The 20401-nt window shown below is 40.9% G+C and overlaps 1 protein-coding gene across 5 annotated transcripts in view; it reads left to right on the top strand.

The window, feature by feature from the left end:
* Positions 1–1959, top strand: part of LOC311012862 (rho GTPase-activating protein 12-like) — a 47514-nt gene extending 45555 nt beyond the window's left edge. For all 5 annotated transcript variants that reach the window (XM_084008625.1, XM_084008624.1, XM_084008623.1 and 2 more), the window contains 2 exons: positions 85–190; positions 584–1959. In XM_084008625.1, the coding sequence (XP_083864751.1) occupies positions 85–190; positions 584–758 (281 nt within the window). In that variant the 3' untranslated portion in view covers positions 759–1959. The remainder of the gene's footprint in view (positions 1–84; positions 191–583) is intronic.
* Positions 1960–20401: the final 18442 nt, after the last annotated feature.

Below are 20401 nucleotides of genomic sequence, written 5' to 3'. Positions count from 1 at the left end.
ATTGCTTGAGTGAAAGAATAGAACTTGTAAATCTCTGCTTCAAATCACTCAAACTTAATAAATATTGTGTTTTCTGTTCTGCAGAGATTCCAGACCACAAGCAGCGAGTTCAGTCCATCAAAGATCTGGTCAGACAGCTGCCCAAACCCAACCACGACACCATGCAGGCTCTCTTCAAACACCTCAGGAAGTGAGAACACTTTAATGCAACAATTCAACAATGAATATTCTCATCACATCAAAACAATGAATATCATATACAGAGGTTTAGGGCATATCTAAAGCAGGACCCTGAGAATGGTTGGCACTTAAATGGCCAGTGTGTAAGATTTAGTGTCATCTAGTGTTTTGGTTGCAGATATATATTATATTCCATGTCTGCCCATAAACCAATCAACCAATCCTACACACTGGTCTTTTAATAAATTACTTAAAATCATAAATAAATTGTCTGAATGGTTGTTTTCTGATAATTAACTAATAATTTGACCACTAAGATTAAATTATTTTTTCAGCAATGCCAACCTCCAAATAAAGAGAGTTGATATTTGACACTGCGTCTAACTGTCCCTTGTTCCTCCAGGGTGATCGACTACGGTGAGGAAAACAGGATGACCACCCAGAGCGTGGCTATCGTGTTCGGCCCAACGCTTCTGCGCCCTGAAACGGAGACCTGGAACATTGCGGTCCACATGGTCTACCAGAACCAGATAGTGGAGCTCATACTGCTGGAGTACGAGAACATTTTCGGGAGGTAGAAAGAGCTGGGGGATGAGCCTCTTCTTTTTCTCTCTTCCTCTCTCCCAACGCAGAGCTCTTCCAAACCCAGCATGGCCCTGCCAAAAACAGATTGACCTGGCTTGGTTTGGCCTTGGCTTGGCTCGGCTCGGCCCAGCACATGTCCCGGGGCGACTTGTCTTCATCTCAAACCAACCTGTGATCACTGGCTTCATCCAATCTTACAACCTCTGGACCAAAGCCACACAGATGTATTGAACCAAAACACAGATGTAACTAACTAGCGACCAAAAAGAATCATTTAGACTCTTTGCACCTTTCAGTGTCTCATATTCTCCTGCAGCTGTATTTGTGCCACATTTTACTGCAAAGGTGACGCCCTTCTGTCCCAACACTGGATTCCTAAAATGAACACACGGGCCAAACAAGCCTCTACTACTGCACAGACTGACTGAGACCAGAGCAGAAGAAAAGGGCCTCAGTGGCCTCTAATTACACAGGAGGCGTCAGTATTGGGGGATGGAGAATGTACTGTATTACCTATCTATATATCACCAGTCTTGTATGAACCACACTGGGAAACCAAACTGCTGCATTTGGCTTTAGATGATTAGACAATTATAGATGAAACAGAACAAGGAGAAGAAGGGAGGATATGGTATTTTATTTAGGAATTATATTAACTTCCTGCCATTTCTTGGCAACTTTCACTTTATTTAAAAATATTTTGTTCCCCTTCTACCCCTTTCCATCTCTCTCTGAATCTCTTGCTGACATACCGGGGTCCTTTGAACACGTGAGAGGGTATAACTCTGTAATATATCTGCACGCCACCTTCTTCATTAGGCTTAAAGAACAAATCGTCTTTTAAAAAGTAGGTACTCAGCTGCAACTCCATTGATAAATCTGTACAGTGTTTTATGTGTGTGCATGTGGATGAGGGTGGGTTAGATGGATGAATGGGTTTAATGATGATAAATTGTACAAATAGTAAATATAAATATGTATGCCTGGAATGTTAAGAATATGATACAAGGGAGAAATCACTATCACGTGATCATTGTAATCAACAGATGTGAGGAATTAAGTTCTGAACTGGGGCTGTGGAGGTTTACCTGCATTTCAGGTGAATGGTAGATTTGTTGAATGTAACTTTGGACAGAAACTGTTGTCTTTAACCAACTGGAATAAAGAGCTCTAATAAGAGATATTTCCACAGGAGATATTCTGTGTTGTTTTTGTACATAAACAATAGTCCTGTGTGCTTCAGTGTAAAGATCAAGGTTTGATGATCACACTGTACTGCATCCATTTCTGCTAGTAAACCCATTTAAGCCCATAACTACAAACACTGAAATGGTTCTTGTCAAAATATAAAAGATTAATCAAGCTTTTGTTACGAAGCCAAGATTTAAAGTCGAAATTAGTCATATGAAAGTCAAATTGTCATACTATGCCATTATTGTGATATTACATTATACTTTTGACTTGTAAGTTAAAAGTCTACCATACTTCATCATGACTTCCCTTAATGTAACTTGGAGCCAATTTTGACACTAAAAAGTGTGTGTGTGTGTGTGTATGTATGTATGTATATATATATATATATATATATATATATATATATATATATATATATATATATTAGTAGTTAAATTATGATATACAATGTCAAAAATGACCCATAAAATATCCTTCATCAGTGGGTTTGACTGTGAAGCTCTTACAAACGTCACAAACTGGGAGACTAGTTGGTTTGACGGAGGAAGGTTAGGGTTAGTTAATGAACTTCTAGGACAAGTACATACAATGTGAACAACGTTGGTTAAATAAAACAAGGTCACAATTAACCGTCGTCGTATCAGGTGGATCGGTGGAGTTCGTTTTGTGAGGCGCTTTCCTCATTATGAAGTTGGTGGGGGTAGACTATTTTAAATCGAGTGTGGACACAGCAGGTGATGAAACCAGTAACGTTATAATTGTGCTGGAAATCAGACTATTGGACGAGTCCCGCAGTATGTGATAAATATTGTGTTCCTGTTCGTTGCTAGCTCGGATAAGCTGTTAGCTAGCGAGTGTTAAGCTAACCACTCCAGCTAGCTAGTTTAAACGCCATTATTACCTCATTGCAAAACCTTACCCGCTAGTATTTGCAATAAACTGAGTGCATACATGGAGTCATGCACGTGGATTATGATACAGCAGCAACTTGAAGTGTCTATGGACATTTTTTATACATTTTCTTCGCCATGGTGGGTCACCATTGGAGTACCGGCTGTGGAAATCAAGCTAACGGCTGGCTAACTACAACGACCAAGAAGCGAACTACAAACCTTCCAAAACAACTCTGCGGGAGGTTAGTGTTTTAATGTATTAAAGGCTTAATGTGGTACGTTCATTGATAACCGAACATACTACTTCTGTAATGTAATTTTTGGTTTGAAACTGTATGGTAATTTTGGTGGCAAAAAAGAAAAACGATTAGAGAAATGTCAAATTAAATAATTTAGTCCGTTTCTGTTACAGCTATATGATCTTATCATTTGACCAAAATTAGTGATACAAATACACTATTAGATTAACTTGGCCTACTCTAGTGTCCATGGCACCAACATTATACATCAGAGTGAACTGTATTTGCCTTCTTTTTTTTGCCACTTTTTTAAAAAACCTTACAGAACAATTTTCTAGGGGTGATTCCAAGCAAAAATCATATCAAAGGTAAAAAGCAAAGTCAACTGTGGCAATGCAGATGCGCAGAAAGGCAGGGCTATCGATTCAGATGAGATCCTTGATGTCTTGTTAGGGTTAAACCTTGATAATGGATTCTTTCATCAGAGATGTTCTGGTGTTAGGAGGGAAACGCATAACATTCACCGGGTGGCAAAGGTTTTCTTTTATCCTGCTATGGAACTATTCTCTATTTTAGAAATTGACAGCATTTTGACTTTCCGACCTGCTGTTTTCTGGCATCTGATTTAACGTGATTGCTTTGGTGGTGCATTGCATCCGCAGAAAAATATAATATCTGCCTTTCAAATGCGTATCAAACCTATTAGCTCTCTAAGGACCCATTCACACCAGGGCCAATTTATCCGTACCGTGCCTCGACACTAATGCCCAGGGTCCCAAGCCGGCTTGCACTCATATCTGCTCCAGCCCAAACGGGCCTAGGCTTGATTGCCTATTGTACATACGTCATCACGTAGCAGTATGACACGCATGGCTTGATGTTTTCAAGGATCGCCATCTCTAATCATCATTATAGCAAACAACACAGAGAACTTAACTGAAACTTTACTGACAAGTCACGTCTGCACATATTTCTAGTTAACACTAGGCCTGCATCAGCGCATGTGAACACGAGCGATCACAAGCAGGCAGTGCCGGTGGAGCAGAATGAGGACGGAGACGCACAGCAGCACTTTTATTATAAAAGTACCGGTCCGGTTCTGCTCCGGTACCGGCGCTCACACCACGAGTTTGAAGCCCCAAGCCTGACCCAGAATCCCGCTGTGTCCTACAGTCATCAACAGTATTTTCAGTCATAAATCATCTCGATAGCGGGGGGGATCAGAGTTGGCACAATGAGCGACAATGAGTGGGACGGCCTATCAATTAAAGCCTACGTCATGTCCACATTGTGTATCCGTGCATGTTCTCATGTATGAATCCACCTCTTCCAAGCATGCCAGGGCCGAGGAAGGGTACCATTCCTAAGTACGGAGTGCTCACACTGGCCAAACAATCCGGACATTAGAATCAATCGGTTGTATGGTTGGTGTTGTTTGAGTGCTCCCTTTTACTTTTTAAAAATAATTTAAAACCTCTAATCAGAGTTGGCCCTGAGGGGAAGTTGTGCTAAACTCTAAAGCTACTGACTTAACATATAGAGATGAGACGGATCCATTCAGCTCACATAGTGTGATGTTTCTGCTACAACATGATGTGCAGGCTCCAACAAAGGTATCGTTCAAAACCCTACAAAGTGTTTCATGCCAGAAACTCTGCTTCAGACAACAGATCAACATTTGATAATATGCTTTTCATAGAAAAAACAGCAGAAAAGATTTTTCTTGTCACATGCAACTTTATAGGCAGCAGGACCAATCATCAAAGTAGGCTTTGTACACTCTGTTTTCTTTCCAGTAAGGGGGGGGATGAATGTGTTATAATGATCATAACAGAGTTGTCATCCACCTCTGTTCTTGTTTAAAGTTTTGATAATGTCTATGTGTGAGAAAACTTTCAAACAACCAGAGAAATACAGTTGCGTTCCTGTCTTGTGTGATGACTGAAAAGATGCTCATGGTGGTGTAAAAATGACAAAATGAACAGAGCTACAAAATTGAACCCAATTATGTCCAAATTCCATCATGTGTGGAGTCAGGTAAATCAGGTCATGGTTTAAAGGGTCAGTACACTAATAACATATTCACTCACTTACAACAGTCTTGCCATTAATTCATAGTGTGGGCTTATTGTATCCATATTATGTGATATCTGCTTCCATTTTGTGTTGCTGTGAATTATATCTGGATTGTCTTGAGCACGCTGTTAAAACAGTAGTTGTTGGCCTCTTCCTGTTGCGGTGGATCATTGTGCACAAAGTGTTGCTGTCCAAGGTGCTGATTCTGGAATTTCTAAGAGACTCAGAGGAGCAGCTTGTCACTTAAAGGAGAGTGGCACTTGTCCACCTTAAGGGTCAGCCCAGAAGATTGTACTTCCCAAAATAATTATTGGAGGGTATTTAATAGAAGCAGGAGGAGGTAGTTGTCCCAAACCTAGTTTGTTTGGCTTTAAAGCTGCTGTGATCAGTATGTTTGTACGACCAAATAATCAAATGCTACCTATATGTCAAAGGTTTATGGCAACATTTAGGCCTATAACCTAACTCAGTTTTGCTCAGCTCTAAGATGTCTTTTTTTTTATGTGGTCCCCTTTTAATTCACTGTCACTGCTTTATCACCAAAGGCTCCAAAAAAACGGCAATGCCTGCTACCTTCCCAGTATCAAACGTCACATAGACAACATAAGCATCTCCCCAGTGAACATCTAGGAGCTTTAGCAGCGAGAGATTTATATCGACAGAGAGATGAAAAGATAATCTACATGGTCTAACAACATTGTTCAGCTATTCAGTTATCCAGAAAAGGGGTTTTGCTGAGCTTGCATGCTCCTTATGTTTTTAGAACTGCCCTGCTTTAAATTGCTCCAGTTACACCTGATAGATGAGGCCAAGACAACCACTATTCCTCAGCCACTGACTGGACACATGTTAACCAATTAAACTGGATCTCCGACCGACTTTTCCCTAGAAAAGTAAGCTTAATCCTTGTTACCATGCTGGACCCTGTACCTGAAATGTAGGGGTGGAAATCTACTGTTGCAGCTGCAATGTATTCTCATTATATATTGCTTTATTTTAGTCATTAAAATGTCATATTTAACCAATGCTACAAGGACAAGCTGACATTATTTCATTGCTTGATTTGTTTAACCAATGGTCCAAAACACAAAGATATTCAGGGCTCCAGACTAACTTTTTACATTGGTCGCACTGGTGCGCCTAACTTTTTCATTCAGGTGCACCAGCACATCATTAAGGTGCACCCGCAATTTTTTTGCTGCGCATTTCGGCACCGCAATAATACACCTATTATACATTTTATTTAAAGTTCCCATATACACAGTTAATTTTTTAACACATTTGGTCAATGACTATAAACAAGAATAAAGTTAAGAAAAAAAATCTCAACACAAACAAGAAATCATGATAACCTAAATTGTTAAAAATTAACTAAAAATGCTTGTCTTTGGTGATATTATAAGCAGTGTTGTTAAATGTTACTATAATTTCTATACTATAATTGGGGTCAGAGCCAATCAGAGACCTAGGTCCACCCCTACTCGACCTCTGATTGGCTAGGACCGTGGCGATTCATCTCTGTACGCTGTGGTTAAAAAAAATATTTCGCTACACACATAAACTACTGAATGTTGGAGCACTGGTGCGACGAAGGAACATATTTAGCCGCACTTCACTGATTTTTGGTCGCATGTGCGCCTTAAATGGTCACACTCTGGAGCCCTGATATTTTATTAAATACCTTGAAACAGAGAAGCAAAGCTGCAGCTGTATAATATTGTGGTTCATGTAAATGTAGTTTTATATTGGGCAAGCTGAGGATCCAGACTAAAGGCACGGATGAAGGAGCTTGCAAAGGATTTTTGCAGTCAGTCTGAGGATTTGAACATTGACCTTGCAGTTCCCCCTCTGAATTATAATCACTTAAATTTGAAAGTTAATATCAATACTCTGTGAACTCGGGCCGTACAGAATGAGGAGATTCCTCTTTTAAATTAAAATGACACGGTGACTGTGTCTGCTGCTGTTGGTCCTCCACAGAGAGACTGTCGGGGCGGTGCCCCAGGCCCAGTGTCAGGCTCCGTCAGTGGGGACAATCATTAACTGCCTCCCCAAGGAGCTGGTCCCCCCTCAGCATTCGCTCCACTTCACCCTCAGCCCTTTGTGACTCTTGCTGATAAGGCCAAGCTGATATCCGCTCAGTCGCTGGTTGCATGAGAAATGATAAACGCAGGCTGAGCTGCTGTCCACTCCTTCAGGACACTACGAGCTGGAATGTAACACCAAAAATGCAATTGCAATTTTACTTTGTAACACACTATCAAGACTGTAACCAACAGCACATTTTTGTAAATATTTGTTCATATGTTTGCTCCAATTAATAAGGTTACATTTCTTGTTTTTGGAATATAAAGTGATTATAGTCCACATGAAGGATCTGTGTTTACAGCCACCCAATCTGAAAACTCACTTAAAACTACACAAAAATAGAATATAAATAATATAATAAAAAGCAGCACATTTTTACATTGGAGAAGCTGGAACTAGTTACTGTTCGGTATTTTTGCTTAATGAATGACTTTGACAGGTTTACACATGTTCAGGTGATTGATAGTGTGTGTGATTCTTCTTCTTCTTCTTATCACTAGCATGTAGTTTCTTCTTGTACAGCTCCTCTTGACTTCACCTAAAGTCAGGGCTGTAGTGGTAAAATTAAAGGTGGGTAAACTATGAATTCTGTGATCAGATGGAGCATGATGCAGTGAGGCAGACCTGGATATAACGCACGGCGTAGGCCTATATTATGTACCATACCGGACCAGTGTCACCAGTGTCAAAATTGTTGGTTATGGTTATGATGATATTCCTCATATAGAAAACAAAAAGGTCAGAGCAGGGTCTGTTTAGAAAATCAAAACAAACTAAATAAATGGCACCTCTGTGAACCACAAATGTATAATTACATTTCAGAAAAATGATTAACTTTAAGCTTTCCTCCTTTCTTTGTTCCTCTTCTCTCTGTTTCTCTACATCTGTCATTTCATTCTCTGTTCCTCCTCTCTCCTTTTCTCCACAGTTGTGACTTTATACCAGAGATTACATTGGAAGAGAAAAATAAGCTTTGTTCCACGCTGTACAGCAACGCATCTGTGTATCAACGCATCTGTGTATCAACGTGTATCGAGCCACTGATCAAAAGAGACAACATGCCACTTCCTGATAGCTGCCACAGGCAGTGATGGGTCAGAAACAGGTACCATAATGCAGCGAAATTTTTTTATTTAGGAAGACGTAAACGGCATATAAACGTTAACACGGATAAACTAATTTACAGGTGCTTTAACAACACTCAGAGGTGCGTAAATGCTACGTAAACGCTATTTGGAGGTGCGTAAACCCTATTTGGAGGTGCGTAAACACGATTTCCAAAATTCCAGAGGTGTGTAAACAACGTTTACGTGCGTTTAGCCTCCACTACAGCTCTGCCTAAAGTGTCAAGAAACTCAGTGCATGTCCAAGTTCATGTTTACCACACATCCACATTTAATTTAAAGGCTCTGTGTTTTCATAATAAGTGACTTGTCTCAAAAAGGCCATCTGCTACAGTAATCAGTACAATATTTCAACATTAATTAAGCTTTCATTAAACAGCCGGATGACAATTGGCCTCAGGGGACAAGATGTGACCAGCAGAGGATGGATGGAGAGACATGAGGAGCATCAACACAAGTGGACAGTGGCAGGTCAACACACACATACGCACACACACACACACACACACACACACACACACACACACACACACACACACATACATACACTAACAACTCAATAACATACACAACCATCTCGTCTGGTTGATAACATTCATTAGGCAATTGGTCATTATTTTTTTTGGATATCACATGCCTTGTATTTTTGCTTTAGGATCTCCCACTTTTTGGAAACCTGTTGGCCAGTCACTTTGCCCTCCGTCCCCATCTCTTCCACAAAGTTCCTGCATCACAGCTAACAGCACAAAAATTCACTATTGAGCTCAACACAGAAACAATCACAATAACAGAACAAAGAAAGACTCACCCCACCTGTATTTGGCCATCATCTTCGACTTCAGGAACTCTTTATCTTTGACCGCCCTGAAGTGGATGAACTGTCGCGTCTCCTCTGGTGCCCCTGAGGAAAAACAGGAAAGGAAATTAACGTCAGCTTGACAGGCGAGTCACGTAGCATATGTATACTAGTTCTACCGATATTAAAGCAGTGCATCGTCATAATCAAGGAATAGTAATGTTAAGCAAATTCACTGCACACTGATTTCACTTAAAACCATAACGTGATCTGTTATGTCAAGGGTTATCGTATAGCTCAGCTCAACAAATAGCTAAAGCAGCTAGCTACAGCCACCTATACAAAAGGAACACCTGAACATTAGCAACCTACGGCTAACTAGTGATTCAAAACAAACGTTACAACCGTTAACACCATTACAAACGTTACAACTGCTCGAACATCGTATCATAACACATGACTGCCGTAATTAATTCAATCATTAAATTTATATGCTGAAAATACTTACATTTGTGACATTCTGGTACTTGTTCCATGGTGGACAGGTCCTTCGGAATCTTTATTTCAAGACACCCATACCCCTTACATGAACATGCAAAAACAAGGGGGAAGGGGTAAAGGGGTGGAATTGGGATGCAGCCTTAGACTTAGTGTATTACACACATTTGGATACCCTGGGACATGAAGCACAGTTATTATTTGCGTTTTAAATTAAGCTAATTAAATGCAGTGTTTAAGAGAAGTAGGCTACCCTTTTATTGTTCATGCATACAAGTAAGCTAAAATATACATGCAATGAAGAACAAACATAATAACATATTATTATTAATAAATAATAACATTTTGTTTATTTGTTTAAACAATGGGTATTTATGTTGTAATATTTACCTTCACTGTTCCTCAAATCCTGGTCTTCCACCACTTCAGCATGATGAATGCAGGTCTTGGTGATTCACGTTTCATGTGGTGTCTTTAAGTTGAAGTGATCAGCGTACTCTTGTCCTGGCAACAACCTAGTTGACTGTGGCTTCCTGTCTAATGCATTCAGTCTCTGGCAAAGCAGATTGGCAGATTCCACTGACCCCATGGCTGTGTACTTTGGTGCCTTGCAGAGATCGTGCTACTGCTTTGCATGGTGTGAAAACCCTGGTAAGCAAACCAAACACTGCGCATTTTGGTGTCAGTATTGAGCAGCCCTGCTATTTTGGCAGGCGGCAGGGGCGGATCTAGAAAAATATGTATGGGGTGGCGAGAGGGGGGCAGGAATTTTTGAGGGGTGGCAACATATGGCAGACGTGTATATATACTGAATTTACTCACAGTTATCACAGTTTGATGAGAAATAGTATGTACACACTACATAAGGGCACACACTGTAAATTGTGATTTTGACTGTTTGTTAACTTTACATATTATCCTATGTCAGTAGGACAAATGATAACTGAGGTTGTTATAATAACATGAAATTACTTGTTAAAAACGTCTCAACTACAAAATAAATGCTCATTTAAAAATCCAGGTCCATCTGAATTAGTAATGTGTGTCAACTTGACTTTGGTCACGTTTTTTGTGACTTGCAATGCATTATGGGCAGCCGCTGGCCGTCGATACATGTGCTGCTTCCCTCCCATCCCCCTTGTCGGACGACATTTTGTTTCAGAGTGGACACTATTTTAACATCTCCTTTACTCTGTGAATTATGGATTTATTCCAACAACACCACAGACGGATATTGCCGGAGCAGTGGAAAAAGAGTCAAGACATTTTGGTGAGTTTTCTTTGGTTTTTCTGTCGAGTTTAGAAATGTTTTCTGGTGGTTTAACAAGGTAACGTTAATTAAGCTAGTCTTTGATAAAAACTAAAACAGAAACTTGAATTCTGAAGGTGAACACTTGTATTTTTCTGTTTGATAATTCAAATTTTTCTTTTTGATAATTAAAGTAAGTATACAGATATATCATTTCTTGACGTTTTGTAAGTTTATGTTTATTTTTAGACTACCGGTAATTAAGTTGAGATAGCCTGCCGTACGTAATGTTAACGAGCTGGCAGTGGGGGGAGGGTGACGGGTGTGCGCTACACACACACCTGCAGTGGAAAAAAAATAACGTGTCTAGTCAACTGTTTGTCACGTGTGTGACAATGGTCATTTTAAACGGTAATCGCATAGTTTGCCCAGTGTGGGTAACGTTAGCAGTGCTATAGCACCAGCAGCCTTCTGTTTAGCTAACGTTACATAAAGTCTTCTATATTTTTTCTGTTAAACAAGCAAAGTAAGTGTCTGAATATTTCATCTCTTGATGTTTTGTGAGTAATGTTTATCAGAGTGATAAAAATGTAAGTTTACCGTTGTCTAATGTTTAGCGGTTTAAGGACCATATGAACGCCAACCAACATATCATGCTAGCTAACTATATGAATTGTCACGTACTGAAAACCAGGCTGTAGTGATCTCTAATTGAGCCGCGACCGTGCTAACGGTAGCTACCTCGGCTCCATTGACTTGCGTGTAAAGCAGCTAGCAGGCTAGCGGTCGCTGGCTTTGTTTACGAATTTTGCGGTCCATGGTTTGATTTACAAGGTAATTAATCTGACGTACATTATACCATAATTGTTTAAACTAACATCAACCTGTTCGGAGTTTATTAGCGTTACGTCATTGGCAACACAGCAGACTTAAAATAGGCCACATGTGTACAGACCACACACTATGTATGTGTGTTGTGTATGAACTATGCAGTTCATTCAGAAGTGTCAGAATGCCACAGTAATGCTGGGAATATCATGCTGTTATCATCATGCACACAATTTCTGTGACTATTGTGGAGTCCAAATGAAGACAAAGATATTACTCATACTCCTTCCCTTTCTTCTATTTCAGAGCCCACTCAGCTATTAAGGACAGGGTCTGTATAAGTGCTGGAAATCCTTGGAAATGCTTCAATTGCAGTGATAAATTGTTGGATTTTGAATAAAGTGCTGGAAAGTGTTTGAAATTGTAGTTGCAATAAATCATGTATTATTGCCTGATCAGTGACACAACTAGATACATTTTTTCCATCCTAATTTGTCTCCCTTTATGTAGAAGGCTCTCACTAAACATAATTGTGGTAATTTAAAGCAAAATAGCATCTGATTTGGTTAAGTAAAATAATCAGTTTGTACACAAACATAATAGCCAAACACTTTTGCTACACCTTAAATGTTCTTAAATTACTCCAATGTGTTTCAAGTAATGCAATGACAATTTAGATTAAGTGTAATGAACATCTTGAGTAACAATATCTAGGAGAAGTGGAGCTGAGACATTGTCAATCCAAGTCATATCCACCTCTGAGGTGGGATCCAAATGATCCTGAAATTTTGGTATCAAGCTGATCCAGATCTCTGCCTTACATTTTGAAATACCCAAATCCAGCCCTTTATCTGGATTCAAGGGAGGATTGGATTACCAAAGCTGAATCCTGATCTTCAGGATCGGGATTCTCTGGATCTATGTTGAAATACCCAGTTTTCAGATCAGATCACGATTTAATCCAATCCGACCAGGATAATCCAGTCGGATCACTTTTGAAATACTGGGCCCTGGTCATTACAAGACCCTATTTGATGGATCATATTTCAAAGAGATCAGACAATTTCTTTAGGTCTGTATATTGATGATTTTGAGGTCTGTAATCCTTTAGGCACCTCAAGAAAAAAGCACAAATTGTGCGCAATATACTGGGTAATAGCAAATTTACCTGTTAAATACAGGTCATCATTGTCTAGTATATAGCCTGAGGGGTCTATACAGCTGTAAAACCTTGCGGCAAACTCTGAACCACTTCCCGAAGCAGTCACGTGGTACAGCCGGGCAGCGAGGCTTCGGACATCATCATTTTTGGCCCCTCCCCTAAATGAAGCAAGCCTCGATACGCGCTTCGCGGAAACGCCCCCTCCATTACTCGACACACGCTTCGAAGCCTCGGCCCATCTCGTAACATCACTAGCTAGTACCAACGAGAGAGAGAAGGTGGTGAACTAATTCCTCCCGACCTTATGTCCTGCCTGTGTTTCCTTGTTTCCTGTTTCACTGGGAAATAAGATTGTCTGTATGCCAGTTAATCAAGTATCTGTATATCTCTAACCCAAAGGAGATTTAGTAATTACCAGAATTGTATTTGTTTTATGTTAATATTTCACACATTTTTTTAATATATACTGTATATATACAATTTTGGCATCGGGAGCGAGTTGGATATTATAGACGAGCTGAAGACTCCGTGCCATTCACACCCATTATAACATCTGAAACTGCGATATCGGGAAAACCGTATGGACCATCGGCATGAATGTTTGACCCAATAAAGTCCACAGTCTTGTGAACGTTTTAAACTTTTAATCACGTTTGGAAGTTAAAGTATGGCAAACTTTTGGGATGCTGAAGTCAATGAAAAACCAATGTAAACATTTTTAAGAGCAGTGGTTACCATGGCAACCTGAAAGTTCTTTTCTTTTTTTTCAATTTTGGAATGTACAATGTGCTTTGATGTCTTTGATGTCTTTGATGTCTTTGATGACTGCTGACATCATGTGACACTGGACTGTATAAATACAAGCAGCGACCAGAACTCAGCGTGGAGTTATTGGAGTTTGGAGAGTGTAAGTGTTGCATAAAATACAAGGTATTGTATTACAATAAATAGCTCCTAATTTAGGCAATAATTAAATGTAATAAATAAATAATTTGATTAATGTTAGCATAAGTTAAAATATGTTGGTGAGGTTTTATGTTCATAATGAATAGTTAATTAAAAGTGTGTTGGTCCTTTAATATTACACATTTCTGTGGCGGAACCAATGTTTAGTATCGTGTTTACCTGCGGCACGTTTTTGCATTAGCAATGTAAGCGAGCAGATGTTTTCACGAGGCACAAGGAATTTCAAGAAGTTCTCTTTCATGACAAGTGGCCAACGAGGTATTTTACTTTAATTCATAATGAGTAGAAAGGGTAAATTTATGTCCATTTGTCATATTTGTACAGTTAGTCTAATGTATTTTTTGTATGTGTTAAACGTAGTTCTCACAGCGTATGTGGAGGCGTATGTGGAGACGTATGTGGAAAGCCTGCGAATAAACGCCCGTTTCAAGAACGACCTGTGTCCGTCTGTCATGCGAGAGCAACAGTGAGAACTTGACTGCTCTACACGGGTAGGAGAGCGGTAGCGGCGCAACGGACATATACGGCGCATCAGACGAAGAAGCCCATGACGCACGGACGGCATTAGCAATGCGAGCATCGGCGATCAGACTGTGTTTAAAGTGCAACTTTCAAGCCAAGGCCAAGAAGTGCTCTCCCACAAGCTTCAAGATAAGGTGGAGTGAGAAGTGGTTTAACTTGAAACTGCAACAAGGGACACAGATCTATCATCTTTGCATACTGTGCTTAGCCTGCTATATGGGGATAAATCTAATGTGTGGGTGTTGTGTTGTTACATGTCACAAGGTTTAAAGCGGAAGTTTATAAATATGTGAATACATTTGAGTAGGGTTAAATGGGTTATATTCTATAAGTTGAAATTCTATGGAGTGTTTAAAGTGCACCTTAAGTGAAATTTAAAGGGTCACTCTATTGATGTGAAAACATTTTCTCATGTAAAAGATAAGTGATTTAGTGTGTCTATAAGCACATTTTCATTTTATTAGGGTTAATATTTTCCTATTTATGGCAAAGTGATTATCAATGCTCTTATTCTTGTTTGTAATTGAAGTTGGCTTTGAGGTTAGTGTAGGTTTAGGCTTAATACTGATCAAATTATCACAAGATGTCAGATACAAGCACAGAACCAAAAATCCCCAAACTGAAAATGCCAAATCCACTGAAGAAATGGAAGGGCTACGCAGAAGTGAAAGGACCAGAACCCTTACAGACAAGGGAAAGGACTTGCAAGAAGAAATGCTGAAGAGTAAACAACCACGATACAGAATCACCTATGAAAAATGGAGATATCAAGCTAGGATTGGCAAAGAAATATTAACAGATGAGGCCTCTCAGGAGGATTTGATGGACCTCATAAAGAACATTGAAAGCACTTGCTCTGATGTAAAGTTACACTACGAAGAGTCGCGTCAAATGCAAACCCCTGAGCCAGACCTGCGGCGCAGAGTCGACACATGTGTTTCGCTGTCAGGATTTATAATTCAAAAGGCAAAAAAACAACTTCAAGGGGATGCAGAAGATGAAGAAGAAGAACCTTGGCCTGATATTGGATCTATTCTGGATTCAACAGGTTCCTTATCAAGGTCAATAACACATAAACCAAGAAGTGTTTCTATCTGCTCCAGCATCGCACTCATTCAAAAGAAAGGAAGCTGCAGCTGAAGCTGCTGCATCACATGAAGTTTTGGCAGTGCTAGAGGAGCAAGAAAGGGAAGCTACAGAACTTCAGAAGCTAGAGGCTGAAGATAAGCAAAGACTGGTACAATTCGAAGCTGAGAACCTTGCTAGACAGCAAGTAATGCAAGACAAACGTAGAAAGCTTGAACGTCTTGAAGAAATGAAAAGATTTAACGCAGCACAAGCTCGAGTAAAAGTCTACGACCAAGTCGAAGAAAATTCAGAAGCCAATGACTTGCAGCATGATTATGAGCAAAGTAAACTCCGCCTTCAACAGGTCACAACCCCCTCATTCATTCCCCATCGTCAGCCAGTCACAACACAAGTCCTCCATGCTTCAAGTCCCTCATTCATTCCCCATCGTCAGCCAGTCACAACACAAGTCCTCCATGCTTCAAGTCCCTCGTTCATGCCTCACTCTTTGCAAGGCACTGGCCAACCTTTAAGTCCCCAAGGTCCACTAGAGGCTGAAGATAAGCAAAGACTGGTACAATTCGAAGCTGAGAACCTTGCTAGACAGCAAGTAATGCAAGACAAACGTAGAAAGCTTGAACGTCTTGAAGAAATGAAAAGATTTAACGCAGCACAAGCTCGAGTAAAAGTCTACGACCAAGTCGAAGAAAATTCAGAAACCAATGACTTGCAGCATGATTATGAGCAAAGTAAACTCCGCCTTAAACAGGTCACAACCCCCTCATTCATTCCCCATCGTCAGCCAGTCACAACACAAGTCCTCCATACTTCAAGTCCCTCATTCATTCCCCATCGTCAGCCAGTCACAACACAAGTCCTCCATGCTTCAAGTCCCTCGTTCATTCCTCACTCTTTGCAAGGCACTGGCCAACCTTTAAGTCCCCAAGGTCCACAAGTGGCACACCAAGCTCCACCATTTCCGTCACCCATACTTCAAACACAGAGCACTTATGACCTGGTGAATGTGCTAGCAGAAGCAATAAGTGCTAACCGTCTCCCAACACCAGAGCCTGCATTATTCACAGGGGATCCTCTGAAATTTGAAGATTGGCGAAGATCCTTTGAAACACTCATTGATAGGAAAAACATTCCTAAGAATGAAAAACTGTATTATCTAAGAAAGTACTTAAGTGGCGCTGCAAAGAAGGCAGTTGAAGGATTCTTCCAACTGGGCACAGAAGCAGCATATGACTCAGCCTGGCAGTTGCTGGAAAAACGCTTTGGAGACCCATTCACAATTGGAAAGTCTTTCAGAGACAAGCTGCATGGATGGCCAAAAATAAGCTCCAAAGACAGTTGTGAACTGAGAGAATTTGCCGACTTCCTCCGCAGCTGTGACGTGGCAATGCCCCACATTAAGACATTGGAAGTTCTCAATCACTGCAACGAGAGTCAAAAAATTCTGCAAAAATTGCCAAATGGTTGGTGTCTAGATGGAACCGTAAAGCAACAAAATTTAGACAAGCAAATGCTATGTATCCACCATTCAAGGAACTTGTAAACTTTCTATCTGAGGAAGCAGATCTCGCATGTGATCCCATATCCTCAATCCAATCTCTCAAGTGTATGGAAGGGGAGAAACCAAAGCATCCACGACAGCAAACCATTCAAGCAAAGACATTGTCCACAAACACAACGCAGAGCAACGTCCCATCTTGCGCCTTCTGCAAAAGAACAGGGCACAGCCTTGTAAGGTGCATTAAGTTCAATGAAAAGACAGTACAAGATTGTGTTAAGTTTGTTCAAGCAGAAAACCTTTGCTTTGGATGTTTGAAAGGTGGTCATCACTCAAGAAAATGTGACAACAAGAGCACATGCGAAAGGTGTCAGAGGAGACACCCGACATGCTTGCACGATGACAAATTTAAGGATCATCAAAGGTCGACATCTCGGAAAGGAGATGACGCTTCTAAAGACAAAGCAGACAGCAAAGAAATAGCAGCAACAGCAACTACAAACAGAATCATTCAAGAAGGTGTAAGCACACAAACATCTTCAATCGTACCGGTTTGGGTCTCATCCACAAAGCAGCCAGATCAAGAGGTTCTTGTCTATGCGCTCTTAGACACACAGAGCGACACGACCTTCATCCTAGATGAAGTAGCCCAAGAGCTCAGCACAAACATGGAGAATGTATGTTTGCGGCTATCCACAATGTCTACAAGATCAAGTATTATACAGTGTCAGAAACTAACAAATCTGCAAGTGAGGGGTTACGACTTGGAGAAAAGGATTCAACTGCCACCACTGTTCACGCGTGAGTTCATCCCAGCAGACAGGTCGCACATCCCAACTTCAGAAACAGCTCTAAAATGGCCACATCTGAAACAATTATCAGATAAGATTCCACCACCATTAGACTGCGAAGTAGGTCTTCTCATTGGATATAACTGCCAACAAGCCCTTTTTCCAAAGGAAATCCTGTCCGGTGAAGAAAGGGAACCATACGCACAGCAAACCGATCTAGGCTGGAGCATCATCGGCTGCTCAAACCCATCAAGGGAGTATGGTGATGCAATCGGAACCAGTCACAGAATCATAGTGCGACAAGTAACACCTGCTGTGCAGCCACCAGTTGAGCTGAAGAATGAAGTACACTTCGCGTGCAAAACTCAGGTTAACCCTTTAACAACCCCACCAAGAAAAAAGCAATGGAAAAATTATTTTTTTGCATTTCTTATTTCCTTGGGTGAGTAATGACCACAATCAATGATTTTTTTTTTCAACAGACCCTTTGGTTTGTAAAATATTGACCTCTACCGAATGGTTGAGATATCACTTTATGGTTTAAGTCCGGAATTTCATATAAATACCAAAAACAGTAGAAAAAGTCAAATAAAATACTAATTTATAAAGAAATAAACAACAAGAAATATCCATGGCATTGGATACACTTTATTTCTCGTAGTATGCCACAAAACACTGCTGGTTTTCATTTCAACAAAGGAAAATACTGCATCAAACAAGGAAATACTACATTTCTAATTTTTCATCTTGACTACATCTGTGTCAAGGTGCAACAGCACAAAATTCTTACATTCTGTCCACTTCTGATTGGATGCTACTATGCAAAACATTCATTTTTGCCTTCAAAAACAAAAAAACCTAATGCAAAACAAAGGAAACATTTGCATTTCTTACTTCAATATCTCAACAAACCTCGTCTGTGGTGGTGCAACAGCACTAACGTTTTTTGGGTCACAAGATCCACATTTCTGGTGGATTATTGAACCAGTGTTGCTGGTTTCCATTTAAACTTGAAAAAAACATTGCAAACATATGCCAAACATATTAAAACATTACCCTTAAACCTCAACACACCTCATCTGTGTGACTGTGCAACAGCACAAATGCTTTTTGAGCATTGCATCCACTTTACCTCTGGTGATATGCTACAAAGCATTCCTGGTTTGTGTTCAAACACAGGAAAACATTGCATTTCCCACACTTCCACCTTGACACTCCCTTTGGACAGAGGTTGCATCGCCCCCGCTTGTCACAGTGAAGAGGCCTGTGTCCCAGGTTGTCGTAGCGCACATCTGGTTGTGGTTTTGGTTGTGAGGGTCTTGGGGTGTAGCCTTTCTTCTGTTGTGGTGGAGAGCTCAGTGAGGGTCGGCCCACTTTGGATGCTGGCTTGTTGACTTGGTTCAAGCTGTGGGCAACTGCCATGCGGAACCTTTTGAGAGACATCGGTTTCTGGCTCAGTAGGCCACAGTCCCTCTTGTAGACCAGCCAGGAATTTGCGATGCACAGGTCAAGGATGTATCCAAACAGAGGAAGATACCATCTCCTTGACTTGGCTGGGGTCTTGTACAGGTGTACTAGCATGTCGGAAAGATCAATTCCTCCCATATGCTCATTGTAGGCAGGGATGAGTGACGGGCATGGGATGTTGATCTTTGCTCTGGACTCTTTGATCCACCGTTTCACAGTTGAAAAGGGCATGATCCCACAGGCATTGCTCAGAATGTTGACACATTTGTTGTCAAACCATTTTACTGCAAGCACCCCTTCAGCAGACCTGTAATCACAGGCTCCACGTCCCCTATTCATCAGGTCTTTGTCTGCCATCAAGGGAGCTCCACCAGTACGGTTTGGTTGTACGGTGCCGATGCACTTGACGCTCAGGGAGGTGTGCAAGTGTTGGACCAAGCTGAAACTTGTGAAATAGTTGTCACAAAAGACAACAGACAGCTGAGGCTCTTCCATGGTTTTGCATAGGGTTGTCACCACTTTGGCTCCTAGAGGTAGCGTCTGCTCCTGTTCACTGAGGGCAACATTGAAGAACGTGGACACCCCTTGATACAGCAGCAAGTCGTGGATGATGCCAGATGAACTTGCTCGGCAGAACAACTTAAAGCCCCACTTGTCTGGCTTGTTGGCGATATATTGGCGGAGAGTGCCAGCCCTCGTGCCTTTATATGCTACCATGACCTCATCCACACTGTGCTTGTAAGTGGATGGTATCAGGAGACAGCGCTCACGAAGCATCTCAAAGAGGGGACGGATTTTGTAAAATCGGTCAGGACTCCCATCGCACTGCTGATTGTCATTGAAATGAATGAAGCGGCGTAACAGCTGGAATCTCTTCCTCGGCCTGATATCAGCTATCACGTTAAAACGTGACTCATGGTGCCAGTAGTCCTCCAGCGATGGGAAGTTGAAAACACCCATAAAGACAAGGATTGCCAAGAAATCCTCAATTTCTTCAGAGCTGGTCTTAATTGGGTCCCCCAACTCCTGAGTGGAGTACAGATTTCTGTGATGAACAATATGTTCAATCATCTCATCGGTAAAGAGCATCTTGAAGTACTGGAACGGTGTGTGTACCGCCTCAGGGGGTTCAAATCTTGAATCCGGAACCTGGAATTCC

The sequence above is a fragment of the Eutrigla gurnardus genome (genome assembly GCF_963514095.1).
Source record: "Eutrigla gurnardus genome assembly, chromosome: 4".
NCBI classification, from domain to species: domain Eukaryota; kingdom Metazoa; phylum Chordata; class Actinopteri; order Perciformes; family Triglidae; genus Eutrigla; species Eutrigla gurnardus.
Note: the sequence above shows the minus strand (reverse complement) of the source record. Positions and strands in the feature narration are given on the sequence as shown.